The following is a 25,309-nucleotide window of genomic DNA, read 5'->3' on the forward strand; positions in this document are numbered from 1 at the left end:
TCCGTTTCCATACGTTTATTTGGACATCAGTACAAGGCGTCAACCGTCTTGCTGTTTATGAGACGTTCGTGTAAAAAGGGGATCCTCGCCACAAAATACAGAGCACTCACACCTAGTTTACAAACGATATATATTGTCTTATTATACAACAAAAATATATTCTTGGCATGAATGGAGGGGAGGGGACAAAACAGACAAATCCTTCTTCTGACCATGATCTAGGTTCTTAAAAAGGCTGCAGTTTGGCAAAATACCCTATTTTCAATGAGAAAAGTTCTACTAACACTGAAATCACACACAACTTAAAAAAAAAAAAAAAAAAATTCAATGCTTGAATTCCTTAACTTATTGTTAGATTTCCAAAAGAAATGCTTTTGTTTTGTTAGCATAAATAATGTTCATTAAATAAATGCTTTGGTCAATTCACTGTTAAATTTGCACAGCATGATCGATGCAAAAAGGTAATAAACTCATGCAGCACAAGGTGGACCAGCCTGCTTTCCACATAAAGGTCGTTTTAAAAGGACTTAAACGGCAGCATTCAAACCATGGACATAAGGCTTTAGGGAAATAAAGATGTAAAAAAAATACATTAAATATGGCATTATTGGGAAAATTCAAAACTATGTTTGTGTGTGTGTGTGTGTAAATACTGAAATACAAGCTGAGGAACTTCAATGTTTGTTTGTAGGCACTTTTAAATAAAGTCTTCTGACTTTTTTTTTTATTATTAATGTTTTGGCACAAACTGGATCATGACTGGGTATGCTAGCAGCACAAGACGCTGAATGACCCTAGCAGGGTGGGCTGAGGAATGGAGAGGTTTCCTGGCAATGGAATGAACATGGGGAATGGGCTTATGAGGACTTCTCCTTTCTCGCTCTGGGCGAGTCTGCGCCATTGGCACTGACGGACCCGTTCACTCCATTAGCTGCACAAAACAAAAGTACAGCAGGGGTTAAACGGACACATAAGTAGAAATGGAAGGAAAAACAAGTTGCTTCATTTCCAATGGTGCATTAAAAAGCCAAAACCTATTAAAAGTGTCCATTATGAACACTTGGTTTTTCAATTTTGATACACACTTGCTTTTTAGGAACATTCTTTCTACAGGGTACACCCAGGTTACAGTCAATTTTACTTTCACTCTTTCACTATTCATAGCAGCCTTTCAAAGATTTGATGAACACATCAGAAAGCTTGGATCCAGGTATGAGACTAGGTACAGGGTGTACTATTATCAATATGATTATTATTAATACATGTGACACAAAATATACATATAGAAGGTACCTGTACCCCATACAAACTCCTACTCTGATTTGTAATACAACAGATATTGGGCATTTTGTGTGAATTCCATATTGTGTAGTGAACCAATATAAATTTACTGTATCATTTTTTTCCTTATAAGAAGGTTTATTCTTTGAGATGCATTATATGCATTGCAATGTGAAGTATGATGAAACAGTGTAGTCCTATAATGTTGCAATGTAATGTAACACTTAAAAATGGTTAATGCACCAAAGGCCTATTATTCACTAGATAGCCAATCCTTCAGCTGAAACTGACCTTTATCCTTCTTTGATTTGCTTTTAGCAGCAGCTGGCTTCTTCTTCTGCGTCTGAACCTGAGCGTGTTCCCGCCACCTGCGCAGCTGGAAGTTGATGAATTTCCACATCATGAAAGCCTGAGAGGTGCAAATCGCTGCCAGGACGGTGACTCTGAAAAACAAAATGCTGTCAGGCATGGGACCACTATAGTGAATAGTTTCATTCATGCACTGTCTTAAAATAACTACCTGCAACAAGTTGTTTACTCAAGTCAGAATACCCACAGGGTGAAATGACAATCACTTGACTTTCAAGTGATTGTCATTGTGAGACACACCCCAGCACACAAGGTGCACACAACAAAATGTGTCCTCTGCTTTTAATCATCACCCTTGGTGAGCAGTGAGCAGCCATGACAGGCATCCGGGGAGCAGTGAGTGGCACCTCAGTGGCGGATCGGGTTTGAACCGGCAACCTTCTGATTACGGGGCATTCAGCTTACCGAACAAAAAGGACATTAAAGTTCCCTGTAGCCAGATCTAGGCCTTGCTGTTCAGTTCCTGCAAGGCCAAAGCCCACAGTGAGGACAGACAGGGACAGGGTCAGCAACCGGCCAAGGACAAACAGGACTGCCCACACAGTGAACCTGAAACACATGCAACATCTCAGTACACTTCATGGGAAGCACACATTTTAAAGCTACATAAACATTTTAAAAGTCAATTTACAGGATGCAGCACAATGGCCTCCACTTACCCAGTTTGCCTGTTTTCGTTGCTGAAATAAACCAGGCGGGACACATGGAAGAGAAGCTCCACAAAGTAGTGCAAGACCATCAGGACCAGGCCCAAGCGATTCAAACTGGAAGAAAGAGCACCAGTTTATTCTAATGAGCCAACAGATAATCCCCTCTAATACAGCCTAATGTCCTGGTATCCATGTTACAGTAGTTCAAACATTTTACTCATTTTCTAACATAGATTTCAGTGCCACACTCAAACTACAGCTGATAGAAAATTTCAATAAAAAAAACTTCATTCATACGAATTAATAAATGCAGAAACTGTAATGCCAGGAAAACACAGTGCATCCAAAAAGTATTCACACCTTTTCACACATCTTGTAAGGTTACAGCCATATTCCAAAATGGATTATGTTTTTCCCTCAGAATTTCACACACAACACCCCATAATGACAATGTGAAAAGTTTACTTTAAGTTTTGGTAAAATTGGTATAAAAAAATAAATAAATAAATAAAGAGAGAGAATGCACATCCTTTGCATCTAAATTGTCCAAATCATATTAAATGATTTGGACATTTCTGCTACTTTGGAGGTCCCAATGAGCACATTGGCCTCATTTATCTGTGAGAAGAAAAAGTTAAAAAATTGGAGGTGACAAAGTACCCAATGGTCACTCGGTCAGAGGTCCTACAGCAATTACTACAGCAATCCACCAATCAGGCCTATATGATAGAATGGCCAGATGGAAGGCACCAAAAGAGAAGTTCTCAGGTCTGATGAGACAAAGATTGACCTCTATTTTGAATGCCAGGAGTCACGTTTGACAGAAACCAGGCACCGCTTATCACCAGGCCAATACCATCCCTTCAATGAAGCATGATGGTGGCAGCATCATGCTGTGGGGATTTTTTTTGTAGCTGCAGAAACTGGGAGACTAGTCAGGATTGAGGGAAAATGACTGCAGCAATATACAGAGACATCCTGGATGAATACCACAGCAGTCTTGAACTCAGAACGGGGTTCATCTTTCAGCAGGACAATGACCCTAAGCACACAGCCAAGATAACAAAGGAGTGGCTTCATGACAACTCTGTGAATATCCTTGAGTTGCCCTGCCAGAGACCAGACTTGATTACGATTGAACATCTCAGTGATCAAAATGATCTTGACGCTTCCTAGTCAACCTGATGAGCTTGAGAGATGCTGCAAAGAGGAATCAGAGAAACTGTTCAATGATCGGTGTGCCAATCTTGTGTAATCATATTCAAAAAGTCTTGTGTGTTTTCTCAGCCCCCCATAAAAAATCCATAAAAAAAAAAAAAGAGGCTGTAACATAAAATGTTGGAAAAACAGATGCACTGTGAATACTTTACGGATACAATGTATCATGGACTGCATCTGTATCATGGACTGGCTCAAGAGTACAGGTTAAAGAAAATAACACTCAAAACATCTTTCAATGATAAATCAAAGTGCTGATATGTAATTACTTCAGGACATAGGCTCCTGCAATGTGGACAAGGTACAGGCTGATGTACACCAGCTGACGTGGAATATCCTCCTAAAGAACAAAAAAAGTAACAAATATTGTATATTGCAGAGACCCGCAAAACAGTTCAGCTTCAGACTCCTCTTGTAAGTTTAGGCCACCTAAAACTGACCATTTAGCAAAACTTTGTCCGTTTACACTTACTTTCTTAGTCTTCTGGAAGTAAAGTTCAGGAAGTGCATGCAGCCAGTAACCCAGCTGACATATATAGTAAAACTTCATCTGAAATCTGAAAAACACACGGCCCACCCATTTGTTAAATTAAATTGTTAAATTATCAAATGATTATTTTAATAAGTAAGGAAAGTTATTTCAATGGTCAACAGCGCAACTTTGAATAAGTGTGTACATGCTAAAAAAAAAAAAAAAAGTACAAACTTCAGACACATAGTGCAAAATAACATATATACACACACACACACACACACACACACACACACACACACACACACACACACTCATTTGAGGAACTGGGGAAGATTGGCAATACGTACGGCATTAAGGTGTGTGGGTAGCCCTCCCACAGACTGACTGGGTTGGACATGAGATTCTCCTAAAAAAAAAAAAAAAAAAAAAAAAAAAAGAAGAAGAAAAATTGTGTTTACTAGCTAACAATATACAGCAGGAAAGTGGAAAAACTGGAAGTCCAGATGTTTATTGAATTGGCAACATGACTGGACTGGTTTGATCATTTCACACAAAATGCACTGTTGAATAAGACAAACGGTAGCATACTACTGGACACCTGGGACTGTTGAAAAGGTGGGCTGCTAACGATTATTATGGGACAGTGGTGGTCTAGCGGTTAAGGAAGCAGTCCCGTAATCAGATGGTTGTCTGTTTGAATCCCGGTCCACCAAGGTGCCACTAAGGTGTCACTGAGCAAAGCCCCGTCCGCCCCTGTCATGGCTGCCCACTGCTCACCAAAGGTGATGGTTAAAAGCAGGGGACACATTTTGTTGTTTGCACCGTGTGCTGTGTCTCACAATAACAAACCACTTCACTTTCACTGCAGACCCACACTTTTGCAGACGAACACACTCACACCCTTTGTTCAGAAACTTTGCATTGCAATGCAAAAATGTGAGCATGTCCACATGCTCCTGGCTCAGGGTCGCTCTTTTCTTTGAGGCTATGTTGCCTGCTGCAGAAAACAGCCGCTCAGATGATGCTGATGTGGTATGGATGTGGCACGGAGGTAAGAAGTTAAGTGATTGTCATTGTGATACACTGCAGAACAGCATACAGTGACAAAAAAATGTGCCCTCTGTATTTAACAATCACCCTTGGTGAAACAGCGTGAAAGGGGAGGTGTGTGTGAGGACGATGCTTTGCTCAGTGGCACCTTGACAGTTGGGGATTCTTTTGTCACATTGTTTTGTTGTGGGAGGAGAAATGCGAGGGTCAGACCAGACATCTGCTAAAACAGACCACGCTGTGGACCAGGCATATCGTGTGGTGTGGTAGTAGCCTAGTGGGTAACACTCTCGCCTATGAACCAGAAGACCCAGGTTCAAACCCCACTTACTACCATTGTGTCCCTGAGCAAGACACTTAACCCCAAGTTGCTCCAGGGGGACTGTCCCTGTAACAACTGATTGTAAGTCGCTCTGGATAAGGGCCTCTGATAAATGCTGCAAATGGTCTGTTTTAGCGTATGTTAAAAAAAAAAAAAAAGCCCACATCACGTGCACAGACCACTTCCACTGGCGGTGTCAGGCAATGGGCGTTAGAAACTCCATTCAAAGTGGCGCCTTTTTTTTTTTTCATAAAAACACGTGTTTTTAGAGTGAAACCACGCATTAAAATGCAGCCGAATTATGGATCCGCGGAAACCCTGCAGTAATAAAAAGGCACATTAATTGCCTAAGCATATTATATCCGTGCTGTTCCCATTATTCATCAGCCAAAACTTCCACCTGACTCCAGCCATAATGTGGCAATGGTACGGATACTACAGGGGAATAACAGTATAAGACAGGAATCGGCGCAACAGGCACAGCGCTCACCGAAAACAGGATGCTAGCACCCCACCCACAGGAGAAGAGGTAGAAGGCACACAGTTGGCCAGACTCGTTGAATTTACTGTGTTTCGTCTTGGAGAAATGCATCTTCCGGTTGATTTTCTACCACAGACAGAAATACAGAGCAGCCGGTTAGGTCACAGCTTTCATTACGGCAATCGCCAGGAGTGCAGTCGCGTCACTTACATCAAGCACGTACTCCTGGATGATTGCATGCATAATGATGGCCACCAGCATGTAGAAGAACACAGTGGCCAGGTCCTTGAAGCCATGGTGGAAATAATTCACAGATGTTTCTTCCGGTCCGTCTATCAACGAGACAAACACACACAGAATGAGCGAAGTGAACGTATTAAAAACAGCATACTGAAGCAGCCGATGCATTGTTTACATGAAAAATATATATATATATTTTTTTTTTTTTTTCTCTCATCATTCTGCACTATATTCGTGTTAAAGATCACAAGCGGAATCACCGGAGCTAAGCTAACGCCACAAGGTAACATCAGCAACTAACTTCACTGACCTTGGAAAGTCAACTGCTGCAGCACTTTATCAGAACTTAAACCAACAAAATGAACAGAGTACAACTCTAACAAAGAAAAAAAAGAAAAACTGGGTCTTCCTCCAATCAGGAGAACATACATCCTCCATCTACTAAAGTAGAAGATAACTTAAGACGTTTTGCAGAAACCCAAATATACTTTTGACTGGAGCAAAGCTGTGATTGTCCCCTTTCCACTTTAGACTTGGATAATCAAACATATAACACTAATTAAGGGGGGGGAAAAAAACAAAAAAAACTCACCATTCGCTGTTTGGGTGACATTGTACTGGACTGTTATAAACAGAACAGCCACTTTTGACGTAACCTGTAACGAATAGAACAGTTCAATGGATAAATTAGTCTCAAACCACAATAAACATGAACTGAATCATGCAGAGTCGAAACAAACATGCACCAATTTACACGAAAATACAAATTACGGTAGGTCATACACTATTTGACAATCTAGAGCGTTCTTCTGGGAAAAAAAAAAATAAAAATCATTTGTTAACTTACACAGTTTGGCTACATTTGGGCAACTGAGGCTAGGGCATATCTAGACTCATATACAAACTTGCCATGTCAGCCAATACAATTAATTTGCAGAAGGTTCACAGTGAACGCCGCTGGGCCATATGTTAGCAACAGGTACTGACGAAAGCGCCAACCACAGAGCAAACTCAAAATCCCACGATGCACCGCGGCAAAGCGGCTGCGCTGATTTCCAGCCTGGGTGCCGCGCTAACTTCGGCGCAGGGACGCGAGGTTAATTTATGTAAAACACACGCAACGAACCGACACCGGGACGGTATCCGGGACGGCCTCGTTCTTTTGGGTGTAGTTTATTTTCCTCCTCCGCCGACCGGCGCGCACCGACGCTGACAGAGCTCGCTCCGCGACTGCCACGTCACACTTGATCTCCGCCTGAAGTAGCTGCTCATCACAGCCACGGCTTGCACAATGTTGCACCAGTCCATACATCGCAACTTGCCACTTCATCTGCACACGACCTGTTCGGTTGCGCAAGCCTGTCTGTGGCACATATTTAGGTAGAAATATTCGAAACGGAACTTACGGCCACGCGTTACACGCCCAGCCATCCAACGGCAAATGCCAGAACAATGAAACGCAGCAGATCGGGAAATCAATTACGATCTCAAATCCTGTTATCTCTTGTCTGAATAAAATGGAGACGACAACCCTTACAAGCTAAAGAAAGTGGATGGCCGTGAAATTCGGAGCTCGTTTGGCGTGTAAAAACGAGACAGAAAATCAGAAAATAAAACGCGGTAGCAAGAAGCAAGAACCAACAGTCACAACAGTCGCGGAAAACTCTTTAAAACGAGCAACAAGTAAAACTCGCCTCAAACATGAGACCCAGAAGGAACACCATAGCAACGCAGGACACGATATCTGCATGGTTCTGGATGACAAACTCGTGGCTGAGGACCGGCGGGTTCTTGTTGCTCTTCTTTCGGATGCCCATTTTTTTTTTTGCTGCGCCCGGCGTGGCCTCCTGCAGGAATTGGAAACTAGAAACTAGAAAAGCAACACGTCTTCAGCGCTGTGCTCCGGTGTGCAGGTACTACACGCCTCCCACTACTCCCCAACGCCACGGACAGAGTAATGGAGCCACCGATTCGCTCCACGTCTTCTTCTTGGGTTGCCCGCGGTGGCCAGGATTGCAGGGACCGACGCTTTGCTTCCACCTAGAGGGCCGGAAGATAAAAGCAATTTAAGAACTTTCCACAAGAGGCTGTTAAATTCCAGATTTTATTCTTTGCTGTTTGCCACACAATGTCAAACACGCAAGTGAAGTGATTGTCATTATGATGCACAGCAAGCACAGATGCACACCACAAATTGTGTCCTCTGTAGGTGAATCACGCCATATCAGGTCCCCAGGGAGCAGTGTGGTGGGGTACTTTGCTCAGTGGCACCTCAGTAGCACCTTGGCGGTTTGGGAACCAGCAACCTTTGGGTCCTCTTCCTTACCCACTAGGCCAAGTGAATATTTAAGCCGTGCTAAGATAATAACTACCATTAACAATTCCGCCTCCCAAACAAATAAATAAAAATCAGGGTGATTCAGAGAGAGAGAGAGAGACCCTTCCAAGCCAGCTGAGTAAACATGGTACAAATTATTTAAAAAAAGTTGTGCGGCCCCACGTTTGTGGTTAGTGGTTAGTGACGTTGCCTCATACCTCCAAGATTGTAAGATTGAATCCTGTCATGGACCGTCTGTGTGTGAGGTTTGCATGCTGAATGCTTTGGCATGGGTTTCCTCCAGGTTCTCTGGTTTCCTCCTGCCTTCCAAAGGCACGTACACTAGCTGAATTGGCAACTCAGAATTGTCTGTACGTGTGACTTTATTGTGTGTGCACGTAGGAGAATCCCTGTGGATCGTGATGTCTCCAAGTGATCTAGTGTATAAGGAGAAGATGAAGGGTTCAAGGGCAGAGCCCTGTGGAACTCCAGTAAACAGTCTTTATGAAACAGACTGGGATCCCAGAGATTCTGGAGATAAGATGCAAATCACTTCCAAGCTGAATCTGATATACCAGGAGTAGATAGCTTAGTCATAACAATCCAAAGACTGACTGTTTCAAAGTCTTCCAGGCAGGTCTGGTGATGTGAGATGAATATGTGGTCCGGTCTGGAGATCGCTCTAGATTCAGCCGAGACACTGTGGAAGTTCTTAGGATGGTTTCTGCTGCCCCATAGTACAAATGGTTCCATTGTGGAAAGGAAAACAACAAGAAAAATCTCCTGTGTGCAATCAAAGATGAATGTCGTTTGAAAAAAAGAGAGAACAGGCTGTGCAACATGCCACATGGTCCACTTGATTAACCAGACCAAGCCCAAGTACACTGTCAGACAGTGGAACTTATCTCAGCTACAATGCAGAAAATGTCTGGAAGAGTATCTCTCATCGTGCTTCCTGTAAATAGGGCGGGTGGAAGGAAAGAGGCGTCGACAGAGGTTTCTAATAGTAAACACCTAACAACCACATCATGTTTGTGCACAACAGGCGGGGTTAATGATTGCGGCAGTAGAGCTTGCGTGGCGTTATGGGCTGACGCGTGAGAGGTGCGCGTCAAACAACCCTGCAGACCGAATGGAGGAACCGGAGGCTACTGTGTAGTAAGTGTTTAAGTGACTCCATTTATGACATTTTTGAATTTGAAATGTAGTGCCTAATCATTTTACCCTTTAAAATGTCCTTTGGTTAGAGGCTGTGAAGAGCAAAAATGTTGTAAATTACATAGGCATGCTTTGGTAAACGTTTTATTTCAATGAAAACTCATTAACGATATTTAATGTGAATATTTAAGTCAGCAATGTGAATACTGAATTAAGAGTCAATTTCCTGCTTTTTTTCAATTGAGATGACTTGTGAGAAATAAACAGCAGTTTGATAATTATAGGCGACAAAAAACAAATGATCTATGAGAAATATTGTAGAATTGCATATAATTCACTTACATTAACAACAATGAAACAAAGCAAATATTGTCAGTGAAAAATGATTTTAATTGAAACAGGCTGCAGCTCAGAGGATGCACAGCGATCAGTGTCCATGGACCACAGGGGTTCTTACAGGAAACTACGGCACAAAAAAATGGAGCAAAGATGAATTCAGGCGGCGGGTTCTCAAAACTCCGCTGGATCTGCACTGTCCTGGCGCTTCTCTTGTACGTGGTGGACTATGGCGCAGACGTCTTCTTGGCCGGAAAGTACTTCCGAGATGGACACGCCGTTTGGTGCTCACTCACCCTTCTGTTCGTCCTTTTGTCATCGATGTGCACGCAAATCTTCAGCTACGCCTGGTTCTGCGATGATGTCAGCATGGAAGACGCCCAGGAGGAAACTGGATTCTCAAGTATTCCTCATGCTCCACTTGCCGGGTTCCATTTTCTGCAAATGGGCATTTTTACAAGGTATAGCAGGATTTGCACGGCCTGTGTTGACAATGAGGCCGGTTTCTTTTGGCAGTTTTGTGAGCGCAAAACATTTATTGCAACCTTCATTGTGCTAAATCAGTGACAGATGATTGGTCAACGTGACCCTCTTTAACCAGCCCCATGTAGTTCTACATGAGATGACTAACATGTAGATGTGTGATATTACGAGGGCACTAAAGGATCAGAAGTCATGTGCTTTGGGACAGTCAGCAGTGACGTGCATGGTTATTATCTGAGTGAGCCAGGGTTCATAGTACGGCCTCTAATCCTCTGTGTCCCGTCTGCTGCCTAAAGGTATTTTCAGTTGCTACGGAAAGGAGCCAAGGTCCTCTGGTCCAGGTGTTCGCACGAAGTCAGCGAGGAGGTCCACCTGGGCCTGTTTGCCCTGGCCACTGACCTGAGCATGCTCCGTCTGTTTGAGGCCTTCCTGGAGAGCATCCCCCAGCTCCTTCTGCAGCTCTACATCCTCCTCATGGACCAGGGCCACTGCTCCGTCTTACAGTGTAATCCAACGCGCTCAAGCGCTTTCTTACTTTCTGTCACCTACTGAACTCAAATGGAGCCGTTTACTGTCAGTATAAGAATCCGGTGATTAAATGTAAGGGGTCGGAAGCACTGGAGGTCAGACCCGAAATAACCTCTGATTTAAAAAAAAAAAAAAAGGGTTCCGTGCACCCGTGCTGGACAACAATTCCTTTCCAGATCTCGGGCACTACAAACTTTTGAAGTCATTTATAGAACAACAGCATCCATATTACCTTAGTTGTAACAAACAATGCAGTGGGCACCCTGCACCATGCAAAACAAATTTGACAAAAAATTAACCATGAACCGGAATCCGGAACATCTTTTAAAACAACGTAGGTGTTCTTTGGAATTTTGACTCCTAAATGCTCCTAATGATCTTCACGTGTTTAAAAAAATGCGTCACTGTATCACAGACCACTAAAAATGATCCTGTTACAACAATTTAATCAGGAAAATGTTGGACATGGCTGAACTATTCCTTTAAGGCGTTGATGGTTGCAAAGGAAAGGATCACTTTAGCAGACTTATTTCTAAATCAATATAAATCTTATCATGGAAGATAACTCCCTAACAACCTAAGCTACGTCAAAATCACGTGGACGTTAATAGCTGCTTTGACAGTGCGGTGAAACCCAACACTCCCATCTGTCCGTTCAATGTAAAGTACATTTATTTAAATGTTAGAGTAGTAATGAGTTTTCAGTCAAGAAAAATTCACATTCAATTTTTGTCTAATTTATAAGCATTGGGATTATCAGAAAATGGACATAATTGCAAATGAATGTGGGATGTGTTGTCACTATTTTAGCATGTTGGCACAGAGGGGGATGATTTGAAGATGATTATGTAAGATGTAGTGCATTGTGGGTGTTCAAGGTGATAAAGTACTGATATTCTGTCCACATGTTTACAGAAGAGATGCTCTGAAGCCTGATATGAGGGAGACTGAGAGAAAAGTTGCATTTAAATAATTTTTTCAAATTAATTTATTTCTGATATACTCGACATGAGTATATCAGAAATATATATGCATGCTTTATACAATTTTTAACACAACATTGTGGCATGGCAAGCATTTTTATTTATGGAATATTAAGTTTATTAGGAGTAACGTTGCATTTGTGACCTCCTTTCAGATATTTCCATGGTTGGGTCGTTCTGCAATGTGGCATGGGCCACTGTGGACTACCGCCGATGTTTCCGCAGGTCTCTGCCGCATATCAGAGAGATGCCATCCGGACTACCAACGGCCGTGTACTTAGCCTACAAGCTCTTGACCACAGGTGCACGGATCTTAGGCCTCAGCCTGTTCATCGTGTTGACCCCGTTTAACCTTTTGGGTCTGGCCTTCATGTGGCTGCTGGGTACGCTCTGGGCGCACGTGCTGGAAACGGACTTCTGCACATCGACATCACTGGAGAAGCTTTACCGGGTGACTGTTGGATTTATCCTCATTTTCACATTTTTCAATGTCAAAGGGCAAAAGACAGCAGTATCTATGGCCGTGTATTACATAGTGTACGCCTTGCAAACCCTCTCCGCCCCAGTCCTGCTGTTCTTTTTTAAACCCGAAGTGAAGACACTGGAATACTTCCTCCCTGTGGCCCTCGTGATACTGACGGGCTTAGCGCTTGGCCTGGGCTTTCTGTCCTTGTACTACTCACTTCTACACCCTCGCTACGACCAGCACCAGGGAGATGAGGTTGACGGAGCACAGAGGATGGACAGAGATCCAGAGAGAAAATTGAGAGTCAACCGCTTCTTACAAATTTAACGTGTTTTATTTAACTACTACATTGGAACAAAAGTAAAAAAAAAGAGATTATGGGAGGGTGCTTTGTATTTTAACATTTCATTATCATAATATTTTAAAAAAATCTCAATAGATGACACAGCTTAGGGCTTGCAAATTATGTGAAAGTGAAGTGATTGTCATTGCAATGCATGGCAAATAGCGAAATATGTCATCTGCATTTAACCATCACCCTTGGTGAGCAGTGGGCAGCCATGAAAGGTGCCAGGGGAGCAGTGTGTGGGGACGGTGCTTTGCTCAGTGGCACCCCGGATTCAAACCGAATACAGGTCCATTTCCTTACTCGCTAGGCTTCCACTGCCCTGCCCTGCCCTGGCTGTGAACTGCTCAGAGCCCCCAGGTTCCCAGGCCCCTGCTGTAGACCCAGTCCTGGCTATGATAATGTCTGTTTCTCTGGCAAAATCCTGCACTTTACTCACAATCAGCTCAAAATGCCTATTATGAAATGCAGGGGAAAAGAAGGGGAATAGATTTTACCGCAGAAGAGAACCACAAGGTGGCAGTGTTACATTACACAACATTTGCATTAAAATTATCATCATAATAATTATGCAGTATCTAGCCTAAAAAGGAAGGGTAAATAAATCTAGATATTCGAATACATTTATATAATTTATTCATTTGTAAAACTAACCAGCAAAATATGTATGGTACACATTTATTTGATGTAAATGTTTTTGTGGAAACTTACTGCTATTGAAAATGCACTTACAATGAGGTTTGGTTAAGCAATAAGCTATCTGGTCTGTATGAAGTATGAAGTTTTAAAACACATTATATGGTTTAAAATGTTTTAGCACTGAATGTTAATATGGAGCTGGACGGATTCGCATAAATACTAATCTGACTTTGGAACTAAGTGAAACATCGTACATTTCGCTGGGTGCTTCTAGTGCTAATTTTAAGATAACAAACCAATTCAATTTTGCTTTGACTACCATCAAAATATTGAGGGAGCCAGCGGAGCGAGGGCTCGAACATAACGTTTCCTCTGGGCCCGTCGTCCGGCCCGGACATCTGCAGCCATGGGTGAGCTCACCTGAGAGGCACGCTGACAAACCGCAGATTCCTCAAATAGCAGTTGGCTTTCAAATAAACACCGGCATTTTCCAGCGAGCTAACGGCCCTTCTTTACTTGTTTATTAAAAAAAAAAAGAGGAGGAAAAAACGAAGCAGAGCACTTAAACTTTCATCTGACGGTCGTCTCCCGTCAGAGGCACTCAATAAAACAGCAGGCCTCTAATGAAATGAACGTATCACGGCAAAGCGCCAGAATATTGTTAAAGATGTTGGCTCTTTTTCGGTGGAGCCGACTGGGGCGTCCATTACTTCTCACCAGATTTGAACGGGGGAGGGAGGCTGGGGTCTCACCACGTCTACCATGCCCGGCCACGTCGGCCCAGTGGCTTTGACGTTAATGGAGTTGTCTTTGGCTGCGAGGCTTGCGGCTTGTGATCTAAAGTGGGCCTGTGCCGGCAGCGGGCAAATGCCAAGCCAAAAAACCAAGGGGCTGCACAGGCCCCCGCACCTGTAGGGAGGATGCACGCTATAGATCTTCATTAGAAAGCCAAAATAAAAGGCTTAATTTTCCCGCAAGATGGATGCTCAGACCTCGGCGTAGGTTTCCATGATTTCAGCAGGCCTAATGCAACACAAAAAGCCTGGATCACATTTTTATGGGCGAGAGGAGACGTCTGCTTCTGGTGAACTTCCCAGCAGCCTATAGCAAAATCCCATATTTGCCATAGGCTTTTCATGCCTTCTGTTCTGGTCATTTAGATAGACCAGTTTAGAGCCATATTTTCAAAGTGCTAGAACCGACATTGTGTTTGGGGCATGTTTGTGTTAGTGTCACGTCAAGTACACAAACTGAATAAAACCAGAAAGGACGGCTTGCTAAACATCTGTATGAAGAGGAAGATGAACTTGACAATGACAATGAGTTAAATCAGTGAAAAAAATGTACACGTTGTGTGTTCCATGTTATCAGAACCATGTTATCAAAAGCAGATCGATAGGTTCTCTAAGCTATTTATTTTCAAGGGTGCGTAAAAAAAACCGTTTCATTAGCCTTGCATTAGCGCAACATTAACAACTTCTCCTGCACGCTGTTACTGTCGGGTAAAGAGCTATGAATGAGGAATGTGAGTGCTTCAGATGGCTAACAAGAATTCACTGGAGTGAACTGTTCACTTTGTCCCACTTTTTTTTTTTTGGGGGGGGGGTCTTATAAGGGTTCACCCCTAGAGCGCCTTATTCTTAATTGTAAGTCACTGACACAATTATCTGATTGAACTGATCTCCAACCTTAACAAACGCCAACAAATTTGTTTTGAATAATGTCCCCTGTGCATAATAAATACTGCTGACTATAACCCAAAAATCTTATCTTTCATGTCTTCCGTACTTGTTTCCTGTGACACGGGGGGTCAGAAATCGGGTGTGCGCTTGCCACACTATTGTACAGTGAAGTTCAGCTATTTCTTTTTTGTGGCTGTTTTTCATTCCGGATATGTCTGTATACACCATGATTAATGCATGGCTACGATGCAGAAATGTTGGCAGCACTGGTGATCTGTTAAAGCCCACAGTCCAGGTCGTGACACAGGGCCTTGCATCATGGTTGGAGAATTCCTCAGATCTGAAGAGTTTTAGTTATTCGGAATGGTACACCGGCAAAAAAAAAAAAAAAAAAAAAAAAAAAAAAGCCCTTCTTTAATCACATAGCGCATGCCAGAAAATGAACTAAGGCAGTGGCAGATTGAAAAACGGAGGAAGTTTAATTAAACCGAATCCAATAGGTCGTGATCACAGAGTGGCACCGGAGGTTCTCCAAATAAAGTCCACATGCATGGGCTGAAGAGCTGCTGCAGTTGAACAATAGCGGGGGCGATTCACAGTGGGCCGCGTTACTGAACCTGGGTGAGGGAAGACATCGCACAAGACCCCGACGTCGCCTATTAATGCCACACGAACGGCCCTTCTGCAGCACTTTCAGGACCTGTCAGGAGAAACGGCCCATGATTCACCACATCCGAAGCTCTAAAGTAGACCTTCCTTTTCAAAACACCGCGTCTATGTGAGTGTGTGTGTGTGTGTGTGTGTGTGTGTGTGTGTGTGTGTGATTGCATGTTAATTTGCCATGCGGATTGATGTTAAAACCGTGCTAATCCTATAATAAATGGAAACTAGATAGCGAGGAGTGTGAGGGGTTGAACATTTTATGATTATGCTCTCCTCGCGAGTTTATTTTTTCTGGTGTAATTAACGGGGTTCCTTCTGACGCTCAATAAACATGCAAAGTATCAATTAATTAATGATTCCATGACTTCACCTTTGTCATAAAAGCCAAAACACACGTTTGACTATAACTCCAGGCTCATTTGTGTGGTTTTTAGCATGAATGTTCACAGATCGATCACGTCTGTTTATTTTCATGCACGTAATGAACAAGGTCCACATTTCTTTTGATGTTTTTGAAAGAAGAACAAAAAAAAGGATGCACAGCAGAAACTGAGCGGCCACGCACAAAACCACTGGAGGTGCTGCAGACCCTCAGATGTCTGCCGAGGGCCGAGTGAAAGTAGACATGGTATCATGGCAAAGGAGCCAGTGATACTTGTGAGAACCTAATCAGGCGGAAGGTATAAGTTCACTGCCTGATCACTTCGTTGAATTTGACTCACCTTCCTAACCTTACAAGCTCCTGTGATAACCCCGAAGTACCGCAAACTGCAAACTTACTGCTAAACAAGAGAGCAGAACAAGAGATGAATATTTTTAGTCACTATCAGAAGCTTTGCCTTTGGGCCTGACTGGAGTCCCTCTTTTTAATATACTGCGAATTGTTATAATTTCACATTTCATGCGAGTGTATGCGAGAATTAAGGAAATCTGTACAACATTTAATTGTATTAAAGTACACCTCTCAACACTTGGATAATAGTTATTGTGTCACGACGACGGACTGACGGGGGAAGGAAGCGCAGAGGTGTGACATGCTGGGAACGGGGTTTTATTATAAAAATAAAGAATAAACACAAATAGACAATGGGGCGGTGGCCGAAAGCAATTTAACTAAATGAAAGAACATAAACGAACCCGCAGGCGTGTGCCGAGTGCCAGAACTCAAAAACATAAACACATTCACTCACAGAAGTCACGAAAATGCCGGAGATTCCGAAGGGGCGGAAATCTTCGGGTTTTAAGCATTGTCAGGATTGGCCACCGGTGATTAGCCCAGCTGCAGTCAATCCTGACATATTGAAACATTGATGTTCCTCACCAGCATTCAGCAATGTGACATTGAGACACACTGCTGATATTTTGTGACTCTCGTGATTCCTCACAGCCAATCCGCAGTTTCCTACTGGGATACGTTTATTTGATAAATCGCTCAGCATGCGTTAATTGCACAAGGTGCTCAATTTGAATAAAATACCAATCCGAAAGGGAATAATAATGAGTGGTGTTATTAATGATTTAATTTCAGGCAGCTGAAGAGTAGGTGTCTGGACATACGTTGTGATGTACGTTAAGAAAATAGAAAATCGTGTGTTTAATCCTGCAGTTTTGCGTTCTGCTGCACCAGACGCTGGAAGCTCGGCATCCGCGAGTGTCTCCTGCACTTCGCACGGTCGGCCCCTCGCAGATAGAAAACAGAAGCCTTGTTTTGCTTTGGCGTGCTCCTGCCGCGGCCCGGATGATGGATGGCGGGGCACTTCTGTTTATTTACGCAAGGGCGCTGGGAGGAGCGCGGCCCAGCTCTCATGCATGCAGCCCCTGCCGCGAGAGTCCACGCAATCAGCATCAAAATAAGAGCAGAAATTATGAATGGGAGGGAGAGAGAGAGAGAGAGAGAGAGAGAGACAGGGATGCATGCCGCCTCCCAGAAGAGGAAGCTCGCCTTGATTAGCCTGGCTGCAGCGGCCGCTGCATGTTTGTACTCTTACATCATAACCCCGTTCCCAAAAGCAGCAGGCCCGCGGAAGCCATCAATCCTGCCGCTGTGTTTTGAATTTACACTAGAGCGGCCGGATTAATCTCCAGAGAACGGGGGTGATGAATGCTGATTATCATAGCCTGGCCATTCGCATCATCTAATGATGTTAAATATGAAATGCCGGGCAAATACTTCTCAAAGCCAGACCAAAAAGGTGACTGATGACCATTGAGTCAGGGTGGAAACGGACATTTCTTTCCTAAAATAGCCCAGTATAAGCTAAAACACAAGACCACCTTGTCTGATAGCATTAAACCACAATATTACGGGTAAGGAAGCCTTTTTTTAAAGGTGCTTTGGCAAGTGATAATATTGAAATTTGACATTGACCAGTTAATTAAACAGCATACAGTACAGGCCAAAAGTTTGGACACACCTCTCATTCAATGTGTTTTTTTTATTATCATGACAATTTACATTGGTAGATTCTCACTGAAGGCATCAAAACTATGAATGAACACATGTGGAGTTATGTACTTAACAAAAAGTGGAGATCTGGCCTCCACAGTCACCGGACCTGAACCCAATCGAGATGGTTTGGGGTGAGCTGGACCGCAGAGTGAAGGCAAAGGGGCCAACAAGTGCTAAACACCTCTGGGAACTCTTTCAAGACTGTTGGAAAACCATTTCAGGTGATGACCTCTTGAAGCTCATCGAGAGAATGCCAAGAGTGTACAAAGCAGTAATCAGAGCAAAGGGCAGCTATTTGAGGAGACTAGAATACAAAACATGTTTTCAGTTATTTTTTTGTTAAGTACATAACTCCACATAACTCTCCTTTGGTGAGAATCTACCAATGTAAATGGTCATGAAAATAAAGAAAACCCATTGAGTGTGTCCAAACTTTTGGCCTGTACTGTATATTATCTCACCACACATCACAGAGCTCATACTGGGACTTGTCGTCTCAGTTGGGGTGGTCGTCCAGGAAAAAAAAAAAACAGATTTTAACAAAAACAAACCATCAGAGACCCTTCCTTTCTTGCATTTCTCTGTTTCCATTAGTTAGAATATTTTTGAAGACATTTCTGCAGACCTGTGGAAGAAACCTGAAGGAAGTGGCTCCTAGATGAACGATGACAGTGTCAGGTCTATAAAACGTGAAACACTCTGGGGTGGGGCTTCTTTTTGGCTGAAAGCAAAGCATGTGCACATATGTGACTGCTTTAAAATGTGTGTCTAACCCGCCCTGCCCCACATCACCTACCTATTACACACCTGCTGTCATACCGACACGCTCGCCTGCAGTAATATGGGCAGAAATATTGAATAATGTTTTTTTTTATTCATTTTTTTTTTTTATAAAAAGAGCCAGAATGATAATGGCAGAGGGGTCTTTGATGCTGGTCTATTGAAATTTGTTATACATTAAGCCAGTGCTAATCTGATTATAGGCTGTGATCCATTATATCTACTGTTAAAATGCACTGTGCACTAGTTTTGAACCTGATACCAGTGGGGGGGAGCATGAGAGGCACGGCAAGACATTAAAGCCCCTTTGATGTCATATTTAACCCATCTGCAGCAGAGGGGAAAAGTACATAAAATGCATTTTCGGCCGTGGAGAGGAGAGCTGTGAGAAATGAGTTGTGTGATTTTTACTCTCATCTTGCGCTGGCGCAAAAAAAAGAAGTAAAAAAAAAAAAAAAAAGAGCATGCAAGTGGGCAGACGGCCTCTCAGCATTCACTCTGCGTGTGCTTTTGTACCAGGGGGCCATAAAACTGAAGCCCCCCCCGGTGTCTCGCCGGGGGTACGAATGTCCCCCTGCTCACAATCCACAGAGGAGAATGAAGACACGGCTGCCACTTCTTTCCACATGGCTTCAGGTAACAAGCACACAGTTTGTGTTTGGTTATTATTATTATTTATATCTTATCCAATTAATTGGGATAATATGATGATTATGTCTTTATCCAATCACATATTGTGCATATTTTTTTGCACAATGTGCAATGCAATGTCAAAAGAATGTCCATGTGTCCAGTAAATAATAATGTTTTTTAATGGTTTTATATTGTCTGAGGTTGTTGCATAACCAGAATTTACTGCAAAGATAAAAAAAAAAAATGGTTTCAGACCAGGAAGCTGAGTGGACCATAGAACCGTAGTGAAAAGAAGGATGTTGTGTGTCTCTGCCATATGAGATCATTTGATAGTATCTGCTAGAAGCTGTTCCTGCTGCAGAGGGTAGACCCACGTAACCCCTGTCACCCCCCCTTTCCAAAAAAGCAGGGTGCCCAGATGTCAAGAACAGCCTGTCTTCAGGGCGGTGCATTTTTCAACTTCCCAAATGCAAGCTTGCTTTTGGGGGGCGGGTGGTGGGATGTAGGGCTGAAAATGCGGGGTCTCGGCGGGTTTTCTGCAATTCTCTGCAGCCCGAGAGCATAACGCAACAAAGATGCCGTACTTCAAGAATGCACACACTCGCACCGTGCTCAGAATTAGGCACAGGACTCGTTATAAAATCATTACGCAAAGCTGGGAGGAAATGTTGCGGCAGTGATCCGTGGTGAGATAAAACACTTGCACGACGCAAGTCGACTCCCCCACCAACCCCCTCAAATTCCCCAATGTTCCCCTATTAGCATGAGCCTCATACCAGGCAATCGGAATAATAATGTGTTCTCTTTCTGCGCGCTCCGACCACTACGGCTTTGCAGCCAAGCAAAATAAGAGAATGCCGGTTGGAGAACCATAAATGGGTTTGTACGAATGGCTACAGCTGCCAGAAGGATCCAGGGTATAATTTGGGCGAGGGACATTTTTCTCTTGCTGAGTGCAAGACCATGTCTCAGAGAGAAAGAGAGGGGCTGCAGAGGAATTCCCCAAAGCCCCCGTCCCACACAATTCATACGCCCTGGTTTTTCATGTGCGCGGCTGAATGGAGGCAACACTCCTGCCCTGTTACTGCTCATGACTGAAAGGGTGGCGGGGAGAGATGGACATGGTGAGATGGAGAGAAAGATGGAGAGAGGGGCCGCGGGTCGGTGTGGAAATCGGAGGCAGACAGGCCGCCCCCGCCGTCCCATGCTGCTCCCTCAGCTCACCGAAAGGGGAAGTGGGAGGGGTGCGGAGGGAGCAGACAGACGGACAGGGCCTCTCGACTTTGAAGCCGACACACACAAACACCCACCCACCCCAGCTTTTGGAACGGGCGGGTCGGGTCGGTGCTAAGACCCTCTGGGGCCCTGTTGTCACGGACCTCACAGCCGTCTGACTGACCACTGACAGTGCAGCACATGGACATCCACTCAGCGACAGAGAGCTTGTTATTCAAAAGACTCCAGGGAACATGCCCCGTTTTCTCAAGGGCCCCAATATGAACAAATTAGCCAGCGATAGCGCATCCAGAGCGCAGCCGGCTGCATTATGGTGATTATTTATCATTTATGGACCTTCTTAAGCTCATACATCATTAATGCCACCCCTGGGTCCACTCTGGGCCTGATTGAGGCCTCGCTCCCCGATATTAGAGACAGGGACCCCTGGGCCGAGGCAGTAACCGAGATCCTAACAGCCAGCAGGGCCATTACTGAAGCTCCCACAGCACCTGTATACTGCCCAGCACCCCTCTGGGCCCTTTAGTAATTTATGTGGCTTTGAGGAACCTGTGCCATTATCCCAGGCCGCATGGTGAGTTTGGGGCTGTCAGTGGCACATATCGTGGTCAAGGGACATTTCCCAGGAATACGTTGCACAGTGGCCATATGAACAATGAAAGGTAATCTGGGGTACGACTCCAGCGCTCCGCAGCTCAACTTAAGAAGCCAGCGCTGTTTATTCGGCAGGGCGCGAAATCCGGCAGATCCGCTCTCGCACCGCGCCGCACCGTTTTACGTGAGACGCAAATGTGTATTTACGCATCTGCCAAACATCCCTGCGTTCGGAAAACCGTGCGCTTTCAAACAGTCCCTCGCCTCTAACGCCACTAAAAGCCTCACCGGCCATTTTGTTCGCCGCCCCTCCCTCCGCAGGCCGCAGGCCGCAGGCCGTCGGCGATTCCACCGCGCCGCCAGCAGGTGGCAGTGCACATGCGCAGAAGCCGCGCCGCCGCGCCGAGCGCCTTTGTTAGTTCAGGGCTGGAAGACGATACGTCTTCATTACCATAAAAAAAAAAAAAAAAAAAAACAACACGTTGCTAATTAGCAGACAGCGTTTCGATTTTGAGGGGTTTTGAGGGGCATCTAGGCATCTACTCAGAGAATACTAACGCTATTGCATTTTGCACAGCATTGCATTTATTCATGAATAGAAGATAAGACTAAATAAGTTGGCATGACATGAAAAAAATAGCTTATATAAAGCGTTTTTCAAAATGACACAACGGTGTTTTATTTTGACCATTTTGTAGATCTTTATCCTATTTTTTTTATTTCATTTAAAATTTCAAAGTGTGATCGAATCTCAACTCGCATATTTTACTCTTTTTTTTTTTTTTTTAAGTTGTCGTTAAACTATTTTTTAAAGCATTTTAAATTATTAGGTTACACCAAACGGCTTCAATTTACAATCAATTCATAGTTGTTGTAAATAACCTGTTAAATATAATTTTGTTTTAAAATGCAGAATTGTGCAATTGGGTAATTTTATTCTAATTAATTCACTGTCGCGCTGATTTGGGAGCTATTATATCAGGTGTCGCCTTTCTCAACGAAGTACTAAATGTAATAATATTTACCACTGCCAATTACATAAATAATATTTCCAAATTCAATTGTTTTTATTTCCCAAAAGAATTCAATCGCGCTTCGCTCATTATTAATTTTGTTTATTGGACGTTATTGCCAAATGGTTTAAGTTAATAAAGCGTTTCAAAGCTACGTTATTTTTCGAATGTGATCTTGTTGTATGCATTTAATTCATAACAAATATTTTTCAAATATGCGTTTTTTAATGTATTTTTCCGACAACAAAATGATTTTAAAAAACGTTTTTCATTAAAATTTGCCTACAACAAAAAATATTTAGACAAATTGCAGATTTTATTTTCTATTGTCTTTCTGTTGTGTGAATAGTAAAAAAAAAAAAAACAAACTATTGGTCATTTCTGTATTATAAGAAAATTGGAGTTTTAATGTCCCAGGAGGCGATTTGCGGTTTCGGTGGATGTGGACGATCCTGAAAAAAAAACAAAAAACTAAAATAATGTTAATTTCAACCGCATAAAATTATACAGATCACACACAACACGAAAGGCGATCATATTTAATGGGCAAGTTACTAATTTCCCCCCCTTTTTGCGTGGGTGCTGATGGCCCTCGGGTCACCTGCCACTCAGACCGGAAACCACGTGCTCCGGTGTAATGGTTTTCGCAGTCGCCCGAGCTGCGTCTGCGACTCGGGATGCTGTTTGCATAAGCTTCGTTTTCACAACTGCAAAGTGATAGCCATCTGCCTGCGCAGGCTGGACGGGGTATCGGGTATAAGCAGGTAACGGACGGCTATTAAAGCTCCAGTCACTGTGGCACACACACACACACACACACACACACATACATGAAAAGTGGGAAAGAAAATGCCAGAATCACCCCCACCCCATCCTCCTTTTTTTCAGCCAGGCTCTTGTCCGAGGCACAGAAACACATGGCCATCAGGTGCCTCTGTTCCTGTGGGGGGGTCAAGCCTGATCAATGCCAAAGCGCAGGGGCGTGGCCCCAAGGTAACTCTCCCACGCCACTGCAGGGGGGCCGGCAGGGAGTCAGGGGAGACCCCTCTCGCTCGCAAGAGTCCCGGATGACCCCGCGATGACACACGTCAGTGCCTGCCCAAGCCAGGTCTGTCATTTTCTCAGCGCCGCTCCCCGTTTTCATCGTACGTAAGCTTGAAATTACAGGAAGAAGGACGGACACTTCCTCCTCAGTCTAGCCCAGGTTCAATTATAGACACTCTGGACTGGTTCCCATGAGCCAAGTATGTTGATATAAAAAAGGGGGGCAGGGGGGGCTGGAAAACTCTGTTAAATGATAGAATTCAGAGTGTGCTATTGATATTGTGGTAATTTCTTAGCAAAATTCTGCCTCGAGATCACAAGCAAAACTATCTAAGGTATTTATAATCAGGTTTGAACAGCGGTCATATTTGAGCAAGTCCATCCATCCAAATGACACCATAATTATTTCCCAACACAAAGTCCAGTCCTTTAGCGGAGTCGCCATAAATGTTCCAATAACACTGAAAAAACATTGATCTAAGCGTTACGTTACTTTCAATTCTCACTTGGCCATCACTGAGAAGAGAACTACAAAAGGGCCTGTAGGATTTTTTTTTGCTCTACAATTACACCTTTGCAGTAACCGAAGGGTTGGCAAAATATACAGACGCAGCGTAAAAACATGTTATGCTAAAAAAAAAAAAGAAAAGAAAATGCTTTTGCAGAGGACCCAAACTTTTTGGCACTAGCATAATTATAAGTAAAAGTTCTCCTCTGATGGCTACATAATGAGACCCCTGAAGACCTGGAGGGGGCCCGACATAAGGGCTGCCTTGATTTAGCCCCGGAGCTTTACGGACCCGCGCAGCGCTTCTCCATCTGCACACGCGTGAACGGTCCCGGGCGGAGGCCACTGAGGTGGAACGTACAGGAGGGGGCCTGACAAGATAAAGATATTAAGAGCAGGCAAGGGCAAAGTAACATATTGATGGAGCGTGGCCCCTGTAGGCTGACACCAGATACCTGCTATTTAAAAATGGCGGTTTCGCTTGCTCATGGATATGCCCTCTCCAGCACGAGCCGCGGAGACGGAGACCACACTGCGACGGCCCCAGAATGCTGTCTCCCCAGCCACGTAAAGCCGTGACCCCCTTTCCAAGCGTGTCAGGCGGGTCAAACACTATCACCCTCGTAACAGTTTTTGCAGCCTTCACCTGCACCCTTTTTTTTTCCTGAGACTTGTGAAAAAGGACCAGCCTATTAATACAACTGGAAGACATTATGACGACCCAAATGTATTTTTGTTTGTTCGAGTCGTGTTTAACCAATGGAAATCAGTAGAGCGCCAAGGTCAAGGAACTTGGTTTTGGCATTTCTGTCTGGCAAAAACCTGTAGCTGTTAGCATTCATTAGCATTACTGTTGCATAAAAAAACCCCGGAAATATTCATTCCGCTCGGCCTTTACCTACGGCCTCATCTGTCAGTCAGACAGTGGTCCCTCCTTCCGCGTCACTCCCCGCCTCCCTCTGTCGCTGAGTGGCTCCCCTGTCACTGGCATGCTGCTCTGATGGATGACCGGGGTCACCGGTTCAGCTGTGGGGTTCAAGCCCGAGGGCCCGGCGATGCGGCCTCTCCGGAGCGACATCAAAAACGCGAGACAGAAACCCAAGTGCGGCGCTCAGCTGAGAAAACTCATAACTCTCCCCCAGAGCTCACCTCTCCAACACCCAGCGTTAACACTTTCATTCCTCACCGAGCCTTCAAAATAGCCCCGGCTTACAGCCACATAAATCAACAGAAGTTTAAAACGGACCTCGGGGCTCACGCCCCTCTGCTTATGGGGCGGCTGTTATTAGGGCCATTGCTGTCGTCCTGCGGGGCTAAAATAACGTCTTTATGATGGAGCCTACAGGCCGTTTTTTTGCGCTTCGT

General features: G+C 44.0%; 2 protein-coding genes across 2 annotated transcripts; one reads left to right on the plus strand and one right to left on the minus strand.

The window, feature by feature from the left end:
* Nucleotides 1-24,942, minus strand: tram1 (translocation associated membrane protein 1). Its single transcript, XM_028970062.1, has 12 exons — nt 24,843-24,942; nt 7,781-8,126; nt 6,679-6,742; nt 6,057-6,178; nt 5,856-5,972; nt 4,341-4,399; nt 3,991-4,075; nt 3,788-3,858; nt 2,310-2,414; nt 2,056-2,199; nt 1,573-1,724; nt 1-931 (listed from the first exon to the last, which is right to left on the minus strand). The coding sequence occupies exons 2-12, from the start codon at nt 7,901-7,903 to the stop codon at nt 858-860; spliced, it is 1,116 nt and encodes a 371-aa protein (XP_028825895.1). The 5' UTR covers nt 7,904-8,126; nt 24,843-24,942; the 3' UTR covers nt 1-857.
* On the plus strand, nt 9,448-15,040 carry xkr9 (XK, Kell blood group complex subunit-related family, member 9). Its single transcript, XM_028970061.1, has 4 exons — nt 9,448-9,561; nt 9,963-10,358; nt 10,677-10,885; nt 12,047-15,040. The coding sequence occupies exons 2-4, from the start codon at nt 10,051-10,053 to the stop codon at nt 12,682-12,684; spliced, it is 1,155 nt and encodes a 384-aa protein (XP_028825894.1). The 5' UTR covers nt 9,448-9,561; nt 9,963-10,050; the 3' UTR covers nt 12,685-15,040.
* Nucleotides 24,943-25,309: the final 367 nt, after the last annotated feature.

The sequence above is a fragment of the Denticeps clupeoides genome, chromosome 2 (assembly GCF_900700375.1).
Source record: "Denticeps clupeoides chromosome 2, fDenClu1.1, whole genome shotgun sequence".
Classification (NCBI taxonomy): Eukaryota; Metazoa; Chordata; class Actinopteri; order Clupeiformes; family Denticipitidae; genus Denticeps; species Denticeps clupeoides.

Coding starts and splice junctions, on each gene's coding strand:
- tram1 (XM_028970062.1), bottom strand. CDS start 7,903: ATGGGCATCCGAAAGAAGAGCAACAAGAACCCGCCGGTCCTCAGCCAC. Junction 3,859..3,990: donor ACTTCCAGAAGACTAAGAAA/GTAAGTGTAAAC, acceptor TTTGTTCTTTAG/GAGGATATTCCACGTCAGCT. Junction 932..1,572: donor CAAATCAAAGAAGGATAAAG/GTCAGTTTCAGC, acceptor TGTTTTGTGCAG/CTAATGGAGTGAACGGGTCC.
- xkr9 (XM_028970061.1), top strand. CDS start 10,051: ATGAATTCAGGCGGCGGGTTCTCAAAACTCCGCTGGATCTGCACTGTC. Junction 10,359..10,676: donor CAAATGGGCATTTTTACAAG/GTATAGCAGGAT, acceptor TGCTGCCTAAAG/GTATTTTCAGTTGCTACGGA. Junction 10,886..12,046: donor CCACTGCTCCGTCTTACAGT/GTAATCCAACGC, acceptor ACCTCCTTTCAG/ATATTTCCATGGTTGGGTCG.